The sequence below is a fragment of the Leptonychotes weddellii genome, chromosome 7 (genome assembly GCF_054177405.1).
Source record: "Leptonychotes weddellii isolate Sample4059 chromosome 7, ASM5417740v2, whole genome shotgun sequence".
In the NCBI taxonomy this organism is placed as follows: domain Eukaryota; kingdom Metazoa; phylum Chordata; class Mammalia; order Carnivora; family Phocidae; genus Leptonychotes; species Leptonychotes weddellii.
Genome location: NC_138375.1, coordinates 103,676,497 through 103,693,269, shown reverse-complemented (window position 1 = coordinate 103,693,269; position 16,773 = coordinate 103,676,497). Strand labels below are relative to the sequence as shown.

Here is a 16,773-nt window from a genome sequence, read left to right as displayed (position 1 = left end):
AAATGGTCGTGTGACCATGCAGTGGTTCATAGTTTATGGTAAAGTGCAGCGAAAAGCTGGTACCAAGGTGTCTTTATTCCTATGCTAGGGAACAGGGTGACACATTGGTGCCGCCAGCTCTTTTGTCCCCAAAGAGGCTATCCCACTGCTCCCAAATGCTGCTGGTGCTGCCCCCTAGTGGATTGGCAGGAGATGGGCGGGAGCTGCCGGAAGCCACCCTGAAGGAGAGGCCCCAGAGGTGGACAAGCGGGGATGGATCTGTGCACAGGGCAGCAGACGTGGGCATCCTGTGGCAGAACAGCCGGGGACAGGATGTGTGGGATCTCAGTACTCAGGGAAGGTGTTCTGCCCCCAGGCCCTTTGGTCACGAGCTGCCGTGGGCCCGATTCCACCATTAGAGGACCTTTCCTTGGGACAAATGAGACTGTAGGAGTTGTGTTAAAATGCATTCTGAGGAAAGAGGGACACATTTACCTCCCTTTCCTCCCTCCCTCCCTCCCTTCCTGTTTGTTTTTCTTTCTTTTCTTGTTTTTATTTAAATTCCAGTACATTTACCTCCCTTGTAGGTGTTGCTATATGTGCTTAGAGCAAATGCATGAGCTGAGGGGGTAGGCAGGCTTCTGAGCCAACTCAGATGAGGGCCTAAGGGGATCCTGATGAAGAAACACTGTTCTGGGCTCAGGGCTGGGGACGGGGAATCTTGGGGGCAGTAGCTGGTGAGGCGGAGGCTGCGGTGAGGAGGGGGAAACCCTGAAGAGTTAGCAAGGTCTAGGAAACAGAAGTGATTCGCTGTGCACGCCGGCCACAGATGTGCTGACGAGCAAGGTTTTCACTAAAAGCAGCTAGGGACAGATGGTGTACACAGCAAAGGATATGGGCTTTGGGGTCAGGGTAGAGTGGGAACCCCATTGCGCTAACATATGACCCCGAGCAAGTTGTTAAACCTGAGTCGGCCAATAATTCTGATGCTTACCTCAGGAGAATTTTTAAGGATTTACTGACCCAACATGAGTGTTTCACAGATGGTACATACATGTTCACCTTTAAACGCCCGCACCAGCCTGTGGCCCCCGGTAGGTAATGAGAACTGTCGGGCGTGCATGAAACATGCAGCCCAGCAAGGAGCAGCCAACACTTGCCGGTCAAAATTCTGCACGTGGAGCTTCTACTTTCTCAGGGGTCCTTAGCTAGGCTCTGAGGCCGGTTAGGAGTCCAGGTGTTCGTAAGTCTCTATTGAACAAGGGGCCAAATCCACGCTGGCTTGGTCTTAGAGGGAAGAATGGCTGCCTTTCCATTCTTTGCGTGCTCCCGCAGCGTTAGGTTTTCTGTTGTCAGAATCTCAGTGCCTTTGAGTACCTTCTTCCTTAAATATTTTGTGGATTTGACTCACTGCATGTTTTAGATAAATTCACAATGTGAAGATGTGCAAATCTAATAGTTCAGGATTTTCTTCCAGGTGGAATTGTTGCCTTAGTTTCATAGACTAAGTAACCTTGGGGTAGCCGTGGGATGCTGTGTATCAGCGGGCTTCATGCCTGTTAAGGAGACTTTAGCTTTGTGGCTACAGACCGGCCACTAGGTGGCGCCTCTGTACTTGGCTGGTCCCTTGGCAGCCCAGTAGAAAAAAAAAAAAAACCACTGGGAGGTTGGTACGGTGCTGGGATTCCAGAACTCATCTTGGCAAATTCATTTACCAGTTTTCCAGATTTACAATCTCTTGGTCCATTCTATGTTATTAAGACCAAGATAATATATCGATTTTCTTCTAAAACCTATTCCGTTATGCTAAATGGACATTTAAAAAGCCCCAGAACCCTCTAAAAGCATCTAGTTTACACTAAGACCCAACAGCAGGAGTGACAAATACTGTTAACTCAAGCATTACATGTAATGACATCATACTAGTGATCACAGACAGAAAAAAATTCAAACAAGAATTTATTTCTTAAATTTACTTGAAAGATTAGAGCTGATACATAAGAACGTTTACAATAATGTTTAGAGTTATGTTAACTTAAGACCGATAGCTATGTTAACAATTAGCACATGCAATTCACTACAGAGGTAAAAATACAATAGTCTCTCTAGACAAGCCTTCTATATGAAGTAGACTGGGGGCGTAAAATAGCAAGCGAACTTCAAAGGATTGCACTTACAAGTAAAAGGTACATAGCTAGGATATAAACAGGATACACACTACACACCTAATGCTAATCACTGTACTGTAGTACTAGCAAATTGCACACTTTTATTTAGAGTATATTCAGTAACATGTATTGAGACTAAAGAATTTTCAAATATCTGCTTTTAAAATATCCCTTTATTTGACATCACATTTTGGTATTCCTGTTACAGCATTTGAAACGTGTAGTTACCATTCAGACAAAGCTTATCTTTAAGGGATAAAAGATCTAGAACATCTAGCTATCTCCACTGGTCTTCAATGCATTTTCATCATAATCAACGGTAAAGCACTGGGTAATGAAGTTAAATAATCCACTTGAAGGAGCTGCTGACTGCAAAAAGCTCTTAAAAATTTAGGAAAAAACGAAAAACAGTAGAGCACACACCAAGTTGCCTTTTTCTTTTGAATGCAATGTATACTAGAATATCATGCTAATGCATACTAGTAGCCCATACGACAAAAAAAAAAAAAGATTAATCAAAAGGATAGTACATTTAGCTCTGGAAAGTTTGTTTTGACTTACATCTGAATTGTTTATAAGTATTCTGAAAAGGAACTGCTGTCAAAAGACCATTTAAAAGAATTAGGCTGTAAGTTGCTAGTTTATACCATCTTTGAAATCCATGAGAATGACCAAATGTATTTTTATTTTTTAAAATTTATTTTTTTTAGTAATATCTACACCCAAGGTGGGGCTTGAGCCGATGACCCTGAGAGCAAGGGTCACACGCCCTTCCAACTGAGCCAGCCAGGCGCCCCAACAATCACCAATTTTACGTTAAACATAAACAGCTTGCCATTTGATGGCTCCATATTCTCAATATATAGAAAAGTGCAATGAATTTTTAAAAGCAATCTTACTTAGGCAATAGAATTGAACATGACCTGCAACAGAAAGGTATCCCAGTAACTTTTAGCAATTGAATTTAAAAAATGTTATATAGCTTATTACATTGACATATTACCCATTTCAACAAAGTAACGTTAAGTTACTTTGGTTTAAAAATTTCTTCTTAAAACCAAACATAGGAAAATGATGTAGAATATAACAGAGGAAGAGCTCTCCTATTTGATTTATACTTGGTCAATACATGCCAATTAACAAATTTTAGAGAATTGTCTGATACGACTATCCTACTTCTACATTATTTGTCATGATTTTAAATAGTTAACCCTGTGGATAGAAAAAAAGACATTAAAAATTTTTTTTTGATTACAAAACTAGTATGTTCTACTTAAAGGATGAGCTTTCATAAATGTTTTACAAGTACAAGGTTCATGAAGTAGAAATGAACTTCACAGTAAGCTAGGAAGATTAGATAACTTCATGTGTAAGGTTGAAATTAAATGAACATCTAGGTAGAGAACTGATACGAACACAGAACGTGTGAATGGTTCTGCTTTTTCCCCTGCTTCTATTTACATGTTGGGTATGTTCCTGAGTGCTGACTGATCCAAGTTTAAAATTTTTTTTTTTAGATTTTAATGGGTTTTAAGTTTGCGAGTTTTCCCATAGTTGCCTTTATAAGGGATGAGGGTAGGGTACCAAACACACCAGGAACAGTCAAACTACGACAGCAATACCTGTGGCACACATGCTTATTTTTTACTCCTCTGTGAGGCCAAGTGCATCAGAAGCAGTGCATTAGTTTTGTCCATAGAGAGGCTCTGTCAGCATTAAAGGAAATTTCTGGATACTCAAGATTTAGTGAGGATCACATCTACTAACTTATAGACTAATTTTCATACAAACAAGATTTGTTTCTCTATGTAAAATACAATTTACATGCCTCAAAACAAATTATCTTAAAAACCTGAAGAAAACCCCACAAATTATCCTAAGACATGGCTTAGGAAAGTTAATTTTGTACTTTAAAACAAGTTTCATGAATGCTTCTCTCGTTGGGCAAAGAGGTCTATCACATATTAGTAATCAAATCTAGGGCTATTTCTGAATGGATTATTGGTTCAGCAACTATCCATTTAGTATGTCTAAAGTGCTCTTGCACCTGGGAAGGGGGGGGGGCACTCAGGGCACCATGTTCTATACAAGTTTCAGAAGATTTGCTTATACAGTGTTCTTCAATGACTTCATTCTCATTCCCTTAGATTGTGAGTTTACATTTTATAACTGCTCCCATGCCCCCAAGGACAAATGTCACACTAGAATTCTTCATAACACTGCTGTTTAGCATGAGGAAGGGCAGAGCTGACCATTTTTACAAATAACATGACTACTTACTTAGAGGAAATCAAAAATAAAGCTGATACATATTTCTTGACAGATTCTTAGCAAGATAAATGTAATCCTAGTTTGGATCAGGCTTTGACAAACCTAAATGGTGGTGGTGCCATTATCCTGTAGTGTGACTTTGGGGTCCCTCTGTCCCTATTTGGCTTCTGTGTGTCCAGTCTTCCTCATGTACTTCTCATCCTGTCATTCTGCCTCCACCCCGTCTCACAAGGACCACGTGTGTGAAAGTGCTCCGAAACACAGCAGGCAGGAATATAAAGTCTAATAAACAGAAGGTCTAATATGAACAATATTCTGAGAGAGTAGTGAGTAGAATTAGATTTCAACTGTCAATGGATAGCAACTTTTCTTAGCCTTTTATTCTTGAATAACCTCTACAAAAATATTTGAAGTTGGCCTGGTTTTGGTGATTTAAATATGACAGAAAACCAAAACATACGTTCTGCAAATGTACCTCCTAGCACTGGTCAACCACTAATGATTTATGAAAATCTCTTCATACATCTTGTTCCTGTCTTTAGCCTAGCCTCCTTGTCAAATGTGGTGGGTAGGGTATGGCAAAAATGCAAAAGTGGGGTTAAGTGCTAAACTCTGGAGCCTGGCTCACTTCTCTCTGGGAAGAACAGAACTTGCAGGGAGAGGTTTAAAATCTCTCTAAATCACAGTGTGGAACTAAGTAAGTTCCACCTACCTCAGAACTGGCAGATATTAAAATACTATCCCTTCATTAAGTGCCTTTATAACAGGGTATGCGCTGTGACATTTACTAACATCAACATGTACATTTTTGGATGGTGCTTTATTTTGGTAAGTAGTGCCCATGTGCTCTTCGTTTGCTTCAAACACTAGGAAAAAAAACCCAAAAACAAACCTTTGAATCTTGGCCTACTTAAAAATAAAAACAAAACATGTATCTTCACCTTAAAATGTGTTTTAATTTAACATTGTATAAAGTGCTTCATCAACCAAATTCTCCAGCATTTTTAACAAAGGGTCAATGTTTATATATATATATAGAAAAATGTTAAAAATTATTCGCCATTTATAAAGACTTAAATTATTAAGATGGCTAACACAGTTTGGCATTCATTCCTAGCTCTTAACTGGGCACTCTGCTGAATTTGTGAATAACGACAGAAAGCAAATTTTGAAAATTTTAGATTACTTATTATATAATATTCCAAGATTTTTTGTAATTTGCAAAATTCACACTCGAATTCCATTCGTCTAGTGACTGGCAGCATCATTACCAATGGAAGAGAATGTCTACTACTTCCTGTGGGCGATACTATAATTAAGCCCGCTATTTTTTTTGGTTGGTTTTGGTCAGACAACAAAAACTGGGTTCATGTAATTATGCCACCTGCAGCTCTCTCTATGCTGTCAGCTGAAGTAGAGAGTCTAGATCTCACTCATCTAATTGTCTTAACTCTATCTCAGCCACTTTATTTGGTGCCTTATTCTCATTAAAATCAGTACAGCTGTACTAAGTATATCACTGCTTATTATTTAAATACCCTCTGTTTTCTAGCTACCAAAACAAAGTTTTACTTTTTCTTCAGTGCAAACATCCTGAAACAGCACAAAAATCATTCAGCTATTCAGAGGATGAAGTCAGTTTATGTAGTGCTTGAAAGTAGAATCCCAGATATTCTGGAAGGGAAACAGCCCATGTGGGAGGACAGTTTATTGTTGTCCGCAAGGGCAAATGATCATCTTCAGTGAGTGAAGATTATTTTTATCTGAAATAACAGATAAAATTAGCTTTAGTTTGCAGGTACTGCTGAAGTTGTAACAGGAACTAGTCTTCACTGAGGCATATAGCCACCTCGTCTGACAGTCTGCGGTAGGTAACTTTTAGGCATTCCTTCATCAACTGCAGCTTCCATCCCAACTGTTTCAAATCTCTCTACCTGTCCCTCAGTACGTGGGCCAAAAGCATCTGCTACAGAAACTTCTTGAAACATTTTCATTTGCCCAGATCCACAGGGCTGTGAAATATCTGAAATCTGCTGCTTCAGTCTCACAAACTCTTCTTCATTGACTGACAAAACTTCAAAATGTGAACTAGCTGGGCTGGTTTCACGTTGACTGCAGTTTTGTTTGAAATACTGTTGCCTGGGCGGACTGCCGACACCGCTCTCTGTGTTCTCTACCAGCTGTAGCTCTTCTGGCCGCTCCTCAGAATCCAACAAGGGCTGGGTGGACTCGGATCTCGAGAAGACTTGGACCGAGGGCACCTGGTGTCTGTAGCCACTGTGCACCACCGTGGAGTACTGGACGGTGCCCGAAGTGTTTGGTGCAGACTCATTTTCATCGCTGCTGGAAATGCTTGGCCTAGAGGAGGACATGCACGAAGACCCTCCAATACCACTGCTGTGTCCTTCAGTACTAATTTTTTCCTTCTTGAACAGGTCCAGTGATTTCAGATCTTCTGGAAAAGGCTTCTTGTCATTGGCTGCTTCTATTTCCACAACACTTACATCAGTGAAATTGCCATCTGAATACATTTGATCTTTTGAATTAAAATTATGCTAAGAAAGAAAAAAATGTATTATTACCTCTGGCATATATTCATTCAGAAACTCTGAAACATATATGGCAAATTCTAGTTAAGACCACAGAGAAATGCATCTCTGAAACTTCTCAGTAATTCCCATGGTGCAGAGATAATCTGGATCACTGAGCCCTGTCAACTAGCTGAACTGCAGATATTGTGGAAACGATTCTGAGAAGCATGAATCAGACTGTATTTCATCAGAACTCCAAATCAATACTGTTGTTCAATTCTGATAAGCTACTGGTGTACAAAGACTATGGAGCCTATGATTATCAGGATATAAAAACTAGAAAAATCAAACTCAAATGACTTAAGTCTCATAGAAGGTAAGATTAAAATGTGTTCTATGTTTTAACATTAATCAAGGATTATTAGAAGGTAATAAAGTTCAGTCATTTCACTGTAAGGAGGTTCAAAGAATTTAGTCTAGGTTTCTAGAAATCATTTCAACAGCATCAAACTGGTATACTGTTAAATTTGATTTTAATACCCTATATAAAATGCTTGCCTTACAACACAGTTACCACAGAGCCGTATTTACACATTAACTTTTCTATTTTACAAGTTCAATCAAGTGCTTTTCATGTTTACTGAATAGAATAAGGAGTATCAGAATATGTTGTGATAATACTTTATTATCATTTACTTTTCAATTTGGGCTCATCATCTGGTTCAACTCTGTAAATGTACCCTAACATGCCCGTGTATAAACAAGTCAGAAAAACTGTATCTTACCCTAGGAGGTGTATGAGGTGACCACTGGGCAATAAGACTCTTTGAAGGATCTGGAACATTAGGCCAGATATGTTTTTTAATTCTGGAGAGAAAAGAAATATAATGTCTGTAAAACCACAAGTAATAAACAACGAATAGTCCCTGATTCTAAACATGAGCTTAATCTAGCATAATGAAAAACTGTTAAGTATTCAATTTAAAAAACTGAAATAAAATTCTGCAATAAAAAACCATTAAAAAGTTGAGCCAGGTCACAAAACCTTAGAGTACACCCCTTCCCAACAACAAAAAAAGCAAAAATGTTTAATTTCCAACTAAAACCACATAAAAAATTTTCACATAACTACCAGAAAAAAATGATAAATTTCATTTTTTCACAAGTATTTACCTTAATATAGTTCCTAACCCAAAGTTAGAGATCCCTAAGTGTACAGGAACTGAGTCATCTTTAGAGTAAGTTCAAATATAAAAACAATAATAAGATCCCAACAGACTGACTCTCCTGTGGAAACAACTATGAAATCTGGGTATAATATAAAAAGCAATAAAGTTAACCTAAACAAAAATAGCAACCAGTCAATGGATGAATTCCTTGAAAGAGACTGAAAGAAAATTTGAAGTAAACTAACATTCTTCCCACAAGAAAATCTCAGGCTCAAATGGTAAATTCTAGCAAACACTTAAATAATATGAATCCTATGTAAACTCTCCTGGAAGACAGAGAGGGTAACATGTCCCCATTCATTTGATGAGGTAATTACTATTACCCTGATTTCAAAAGTAGGTGAAGACCCCACCACCAAAAAAAAAAAAAACAAAAACAAAACCCAGTGTCACTCATAAACATAAATGCAAAAATTAACAAACTGAATCCAGAAAAGTCTGAGAAATGCAAGAATGGTTTAATGTGTGGAAAAAAAAATCAATGAATAAAATTCACCATATACGGAGGAAGGAGAAAAATCGTATGATCATCAACAGATGCCAAAAAAGCATTTGACAAAATTCAACACCCATTCATGACAAAAACTCTCAGCACAATAGAAATATAAGAGAACGTCCTTAACTTAAAACCAACATCACATGTAATGATCAAAAACTGAACGGCTTTCTCCCTTAAAACTGGTTATAATGCAAAGTTTTACTTAACCAGTATAATAAGAAAAATAACTGAAAACAAACATCAGAATAACCATCTTTACTAGTTAGCAGCGAAAATGCTAAATCCAAAAAGGTACTAGAGTAGATGAATGTATCCAGGTCTTAGTATACAAGGACAATATATTTTTTAAGAAGTTGTATTTCTATTTCTAGCAATGGACAATTAGAAAATAAAAATTTCTGAAAATGCCATTTACAACTGTATAAAAAATATTTAGGAATAAATTTAACATAAGATGTGTAAGGTCTATCTAATGGAAACAACAACATACTGCAAAAGAAAATTAAAACCTAAGAGATCTTAACATATCCCTGAACTGAAAGACATGTGACTTATGAAGATGTGAACTCATGTTCAGATTGCAGTTTTTCCCTAAATTGACCTGCAGATTCAATAAAATCTCAACAATGTACAAGATTTTTTTAAAGGAAATTTCCTTTTCACATAAATATTAATATCAGCTTATCAAAGATTCTAGCCAAAATAATTTTGAAAAATAATATATTAGAAGAATTCTAACTGCTCTCAAAACTTAATTTTTAAAATTAAGACAGTATGGTATTGGGATGAATAGACAAAGATCAATGGAATAGAATTGAGAGTCCATAAATAAATCCAGACTTACGTGGATAACTGATTTTGGCAAAGACAGGTATCTTTAATACAATGGGGAAAAAAAGTATTTTCACTAAATAAAGCTGGAACAACTAACTAGGTATCTATGGAAAAAAAACAAATGAACCTTGACCCTGACCTTATACCATGCACAAAAATTCTGAATAGACCACAGACATATGGCTACAATGATTAAAGTTCTAGAGGAAAACAAAGGAGAACAATACTTGTGACTGACTTAGGCAAAGATTTCCTACACAGGACATAAAACACAAGAATCACAACCTGATAAAATGGACTTCATCAAAATTAAAAACTTTGTTCTTCTAAAGTCACAATGAAGATAATGAGAAGGCAAAGCCACAAGACCAGATTGTCCAAAACACATTTGAGAATTTTGTAATCAGAATATATAAAGAACTCCTACAGTTCAATATTAAGGCAAACAACCCAATGTAAAAATGGGCAAGATTTCAGAAGATATATCACAAAAGAATATATAGATTTCAGAAGATGTATCACAAAAGAATATATAGAAATGGCACATGAAAAGATCCATTACTAGTTACTAGGGAAATGGAAATTAAAATTACAATGAAATAGCATTACACACTGATAAGGAAGTGGCTAAAATTAAAAACTGTAACTGTACCAAGAGTTGATAATATGGAACAACAGGAAGGCTCACAGAGCTGGTGAGAATACAAGATGGTATATCTGCTTTGAAAAATAGTTTGACAGTTTCTTATAAAGTTAAATATGCACTTACTATCTGACCCAGCAATCCCACTACTAGGTATTTACACAAGATAAATGATAACATGCTCACGCAAAGATCTGTAGGTGAACATTCATGGCAACATTATTCACAATAGCCCCAATTCAAAGAAACAACGTGAACTTCCATAACAGATGTATCAACAAATTTTGATAAATCTATACCATAGAATACTATTCAATAAATAGGAGAAAAATAGTATATGCAACAGTAAGTCTCAATAACATGTGAAATGAAAGATGTTATATAAAAACACTACATATTATTTGATTCTATTTATATGAAATCCTAGAAAAGGCAAAACTACAAAGAAAGCAAATCAGTAATTACGTGGGGGCCAGAGGTTGAGGGAGAGAATAGAGCATAAATCCAGGGGAAAAACTGCAAAAATAAAATTAGGGGTACTTACAGGTCTCGCTTATTAAAGCAGAACAATACTCCCAAAAGGGTTGTCAATAGGAATGCTAAGCAAACAGGGACAACTATCGCTTCAATTTCTCCTTGAGCTAAAAAACAGAAAGGGGTAAGAAGGAAAACAATGGTTAATGCATATGTTGACACAAACAATAAAACTTCCCAGCCAGAGGATTGCTGAAGAGATGAAATACCATCCTGTTTTTACAGCCTTTTCAAACTTAAATGGCTGTTTTCTCCCCTCTCCCTCTTCTTGGTAAATGATATCCTAGCCCTTTATACCTTACACTGTAACCTGGCCACAGGGTGAAAATAAACTATATGTTGGTTAGGGGAATAAAATGACTAAGTTCATTTTATTGGACAGATAATCTATAAGTTAGAGCTCCCAAACCTAACCATTTATTACATTTATGATCTGCCAGCAGAATCTTAACAAAAGTTTATCTTTGAGATCTGTGAGTACTGGGGAGAAGTGGAAAAGTTGTAAAACAATCTTAGTAATTGAAGCTACAAATATGATCCTCTATGAGGAATAAAAATAAAATTTTTAGTAGCTATCTACTATTTTCAAAAAGATGGCGTCAGGGCGCCTGGATGGCTCAGTTGGTTAAGTGTCCAACTCTTGATTTTGGCTCAGGTCATGATCTCAGGGCAGGAGGATCGAGCCCCAAGTCAGGCTCTGCATTTCAGCAAGGAGTCTGCTGGAGATTCTCTCTCCCTCTCTCTGCACTCCCCACCCCCGCGTTGTGTGCTCTTTCAAATAAATAAATCTTAAAAAAAAAAAAAGATGGCATATCTGATAAACGGCTAAGAATTTATAAGAATCTTTTTTTTTTTCTTTTTTTAAAGATCTCAGTTGAGAGAGAGAGAAGAGAGAGCATGAGCAGTGGGGAAGGGCAGAGGGAGAGAGAGAAAAGCAGATTCCCTGCTGAGCAGGGAGCAGGCAGGGCTCCATCCCAAGACTCTGGGATCATGACCTAAGCCGAAGGCAGACGCTTAACCGACCAAGCCACCCAGGCGCCCCAGAATTTTTAAGATTCTTAAGTACAAGGAGTGGCAGTAGTAGGAATAGTATCACCTAATCAGTAAGCATAAGGTTTCTAAATAGCAGATGATACCTAATCTGCATTTAAAAGAGGGCTTACTTAACCAAATGAATCATTAATTGGATAGTTTATATTGGAATTTTTAATGATTTACCTTATGGTTGTTTCTGGTTAACTCCTCCAGTCTCCTCCTAATTAGTCTTTTATGGGAAAACTTTATAAAAGTAAATAGTCATATGCTATTCACTTAGTCTAATCTTTGCACCACACACATCCCTTTGCAAGTAACTTTATTTTCTACAAAGCTTAACACAAATCAGTAAGTCAGATCAATGCTCAGGAATAAAGTGTAGATTGGCAAATACTAACTCTTGTATGCTCAGGTTTCATATACATACCAAATCAAATTCAGGCAGAACATTTTCTTTACTGCTGCTAAACTTACTAGGTTTTTATGTCTTGGGCCTTTGCTCATTCTGTCCTAAGATGCCCTCTTCCTATTTGTTCACAACCTAACCTCAAGGCTCAAGTACTGTTTCCTTTATAAAATCATCTTTGAAGATGAAACTCCCCCCTACTAATTATCTTTAAATTCCCACTCTATTTACAGCCTACATGGCCCAAATGCCTTTCCATTCAATTACTTTACTTATGCTGTATTTCTTCAAATACACTGGTAAGGTCCTTTGGGAGCAAGGCCCATGCTATATTAAGAAGCTATAATAGTTAAACAAAACAAAAAATAGATCAGTGAAAAAAGCAGATGATGAAGTAAATCCTGACAAGTATGCTCTAATTTTTGGAAAAAAAAATGTATGCATAGATAATACCAGAAGGATATACAAATATGTTAAGAGATTATTCTAGATGCAGGATTAGGAGTGGATTTTTCTTCTGCTCTACAGAATGTTACTTTCATAATCAGGATAGTATTTTAAAAGCTTATTTTTTTTTAAGATCAACTTCAATTATTACTTGTTACATATATATTTTATTAACATGTCACCACAAATCTTATTCCAGAAACTATGTTCATTACTGGCTAGCTATCACAGCAAAGCTCAGGATCTTTTATTATCTATTTTATGTAGTTATTCATTCATTCATTTTCTCATTCAGCATTCAATCAATAAGGAATATGTAGTTTCTACTTATCAATCACGGTTGTGGTACTTGGGGGTGGAGGTTACAAATACAATAAAATAAGGTAATTTCTATATTGACTCAGAATGTAGTAGGAACAAGAAAGAATGCAGCTTCAGTCTGTGTTAGGGAGGCTAAAGGAAGAGCCAAAACAAGGGAAGGTGAGGAGCTAACATAGGGCTACCCATTAGGAAAAGCAGAAAAAGATGGAGAAAATCATGAGAAGCTTAGCGTCAAGGAAAGAGATTATCAAAGGGCATGCAAAAGGGCGCCTGGGTGGCTCAGTTGGTTAAGCAACTGCCTTCGGCTCAGGTCACGATCCCGGAGTCCTGGGATCGAGTCCCGCATCGGGCTCCCTGCTGCTCAGCGAGGAGCCTGCTTCTCCCTCTGACCCTCCCCCCTCTCATGTACTCTCTCTCTCTCTCTTTCTCGCTCTCTCAAATAGATACATCTTTAAAAAAAAAAAAAAAGGGCATGCAAAAGCAGTAATTAGAAGGCATGATCAACAGGACTTTATACTTGGCTTATGTAAGCAAAAAGAGGAAGAAATTTACTATCATCTAAATTTCTGGCTTTGGCAAAGACTTGGATGGTTGTGTCAGGGAAAAGAGAAACGTATTTGGGAAGGAGAGAAAGGATGGCTGAAGTCACGGACAGGTAGTGTGAATAGGTAGATAATAAAAGAGGGCTGAGAACAGAGTTCTGGAAAATACAAACCATTTTTTTTTTTTTAAGATTTTATTTATTTATTTGAGACAGAGAGAATGAGAGACAGAGAGCATGAGAGGGAGGAGGGTCAGAGGGAGAAGCAAGACTCCCTGCCGAGCAGAGAGCCCGATGCAGGACTCGATCCTGGGACTCCAGGATCATGACCTGAGCCGAAGGCAGTCGCTTAACCAACTGAGCCACCCAGGCGCCCCAATACAAACCATTTTTAAAAAGAAGAGTGAACAGGAGGCCAAGGAGGAAGTACCAGAGAGAGAGAAGATTCAGGAGAGTGCTATTACAAAAAGAAGTTTAGAAGAACCAAGGGAAGAAGCAGTTTCAAGGATGGAGAAGAGAAGCCAACAGAGTCAAATGCTGAGAAGTACAGAAAAAAGACTAAAAAAGCAGGCCCTGGAGATCATAACTAAGAGGACTTCCCTGAGTGACATCAGGGAGATTTCAGTGGCGTGGTGGGCTGGAGGCCTGGGTTCAGCACGTCAAAGACAGAGCTGGAGGAATGGAAGTAGAGCCTGCAAGTGTGGACTCATCTTTCCAGCAACCTGCCTATAAAAAGGAGGAATAAGAGAAGGAGGAAAGAGACCACACTCGATTTTTGCCAGTGAAAATATGAGCCCATTTAGAAAGATACACAAATTCTTTTGGCATTTATAGAGTATAGATGAAGTCAGTGAGAAGCAGTTAATGAAATAACAGAGGTGAGTTTTGATAGTTTAAAGAAACAACCAAAATCCGATAAATACAAAAACCATAATTTATGAAAAATGCATTTCTATGATCCAAAGATACATTTTTAACAAAATTTTAGCTTATTAACTAAGTCTGTTTTTAGTCTGATTAAATTTTAAAAAGAAAAAAAGAGAAGCAAAGAGCAAACATCATTCTTTCTTACCAAACTTTGGTGTAGTGAAAGTGAATTCTGGGCCATCCTTTCCCCCTTCATCTGTATATGCTGCCATTCGTACCATGTACAAAGTGTCACTGGTCAAAGAAGACAGTGTATATTCTGTGTGGGAAGAATCCACATTCACAGCTAGAAGAAATCAGTAAGTGTGGCTTATTCAACTGCTCAATGTTTCTGCTTGATTTGGCTTTTATTTGACATTGCAAAAGTATTAAAAAGGAAAAAAAATACATTTTTCAGGAAATAACTTTCGTATCTCTGACATAATATTCTTCTCCCATAAGCACAACACAGTTATTTCTTTAATGGGACCATGAAAGCAACCATAAGGCATATTCTCAGGTGTCTCTTTTCTGATGATAATATACTCTAAGATATATAACTTAAGGAGGTGAGACTTAACATTTAAAAGCTTAAGAAAAACACCAGTAATTCTTAATAACTGATAGTTTCATTACCAGTTTCATTTCCAATGATGGTTCTATAAAATATAGTATAATTCCGGATAAATCCATTCTGAACATCAACAGGAAGTTGGTCCCACTCTAAGACAGCTTCATTTTTCCCCACTTTTTTTGTCCGAACAGTAGGTCCTTTGGAAGGTGCTAGAATAAAAGTATTTGATAACTGAAAATCATTATAATTCAGTATATCACGAGAATTTACTAAAATTTAATTATTATATTTGAACACTGTAAGGCATATCCTTATTTAAAAAAGATAAAATGTCTTTGTTAATAGAAAACTCAACACATTTCCAAGAAAATGAATTTGGACTTACGAGCTTGTTTAAGGTATGCTTTTATAGACTCGGGGCTTCCTGGTCCATCAGCATATATTGGAGTAACTGTTATCAAATAACATTTGCTCTCAGCTAGATTCCCTAAAGAAAGAATAGGAGAGTAAACATTTTTTCCCCGTAACAAAAAAAAAGTCTAACTCCATTATTTATTTTTACACTATAATTTCATGGTTATTGAACTTTCTTTTCAAACTGCAGCTTTTAAAGTAAGCGTTGCTTGGGGCGCCTGGGTGGCTGTCGTTAAGCATCTGCTTTCGGCTCAAGTCATGATCTCAGGGTCCTGGGATCGAATCCCACATCAGGCTCCCTCCTCCGCAGGAGGCCTGCTTCTCCCTCTCCCACTCTCCCTGCTTGTGTTCCCTCTCTCGCTCTCTCTCAAATAAATAAATAAAATCTTTAAAGTAAGCGTTGCTTTTTGTGTACTGGATTCAAGCTTAATAGAGTAAAGCTATTTATGAAAGTAAAAGCTTACTTTTATTGCCAATATGGTGGAAATATTTATCAGTAAAAGTAATTATTATATTTACATCCAGGACTTATAAAACATTGATTTCAAATTATCCTTGGTCTTATAGCTTCAGTGTTTGTACATCTTAACTAATTCTCAGAAAACTACCTAAAGACCCACTGGTAAGAGCTAGGGAAATGGCCCTGGTTTGTAAGGTGACTGGGAAGAAAAGAATTAGTACTATTTCCTCCAAAGGGTAAAAAAAAATTTTTAAATAATCTCTTCAAATTAACAAAGTAATCTATTCCTTTAATACACAATAGTAAAATCTTTTTTAAAATCTTTTTATATAGAATTCTATCTGTCCACATCAGAAAATAAGGTATTTGTTATACTGAAGTTTATACATTCAACAAGAACTTTTATTTCCTCAACTATTACTCATAAAGTTATATATGCTTCTTTGCTTTCTTAAACAGAGTAATCTCACTTTTTCTTGATGACTCAATATTATCAAGAAGATGAATTAAGTGTTAAACTCTGCTGTAATACAGTGATGTTATCAGAGCTATGAGCTATTGGGGCTCCCTGTGCAACCTGAAGGTCTCTGGAGATGATGCTATGCTTTCTTAAAAACATTTCTATTGTCTAGTTCCTACCAACGTGCATCTTCTCTCTAGCTCCACCTTGCTTTTGATAAGGCTGATAAACTAAACAGCCAAATTTATTAAAATTGTCTATTAAATAAGAGGTTAACGAGGGCCAAATAGCCTATTTTATAAATAAAACAAACTTTATGGCAGATATGTCCTTGTTTACAGCTTTTCTCTAATTAATCATATTATTCATAGCTGAATTCTAATGGTTCTCCTTCTTGACTAAAATAAAACAAAAACATACAAGCTGAGTGTTTTCTCTTTAAAGCTGTTTTATCACTTCAAAGCCACAGAGTTAAGTTGTACCTTAAAACGCAGGGCAATCCACCATTTTGGAGCTCTACA

The 16,773-nt window shown here is 37.0% G+C and overlaps 1 protein-coding gene across 7 annotated transcripts in view; it reads right to left on the bottom strand.

Moving 5' to 3' along the window:
- Positions 1 to 1,921: 1,921 nt before the first annotated feature.
- The window catches only part of IL6ST (interleukin 6 cytokine family signal transducer), a 53,572-nt gene continuing 38,720 nt past the window's right edge, over positions 1,922 to 16,773 (bottom strand). For all 7 annotated transcript variants that reach the window (XM_081826852.1, XM_081826850.1, XM_081826851.1 and 4 more), the window contains 6 exons: positions 15,304 to 15,405; positions 14,981 to 15,127; positions 14,511 to 14,651; positions 10,699 to 10,795; positions 7,735 to 7,816; positions 1,922 to 6,973 (listed from right to left, as the gene is read on the bottom strand). In XM_081826852.1, the coding sequence (XP_081682978.1) occupies positions 6,248 to 6,973; positions 7,735 to 7,816; positions 10,699 to 10,795; positions 14,511 to 14,651; positions 14,981 to 15,127; positions 15,304 to 15,405 (1,295 nt within the window). In that variant the 3' untranslated portion in view covers positions 1,922 to 6,247. The remainder of the gene's footprint in view (positions 6,974 to 7,734; positions 7,817 to 10,698; positions 10,796 to 14,510; positions 14,652 to 14,980; positions 15,128 to 15,303; positions 15,406 to 16,773) is intronic.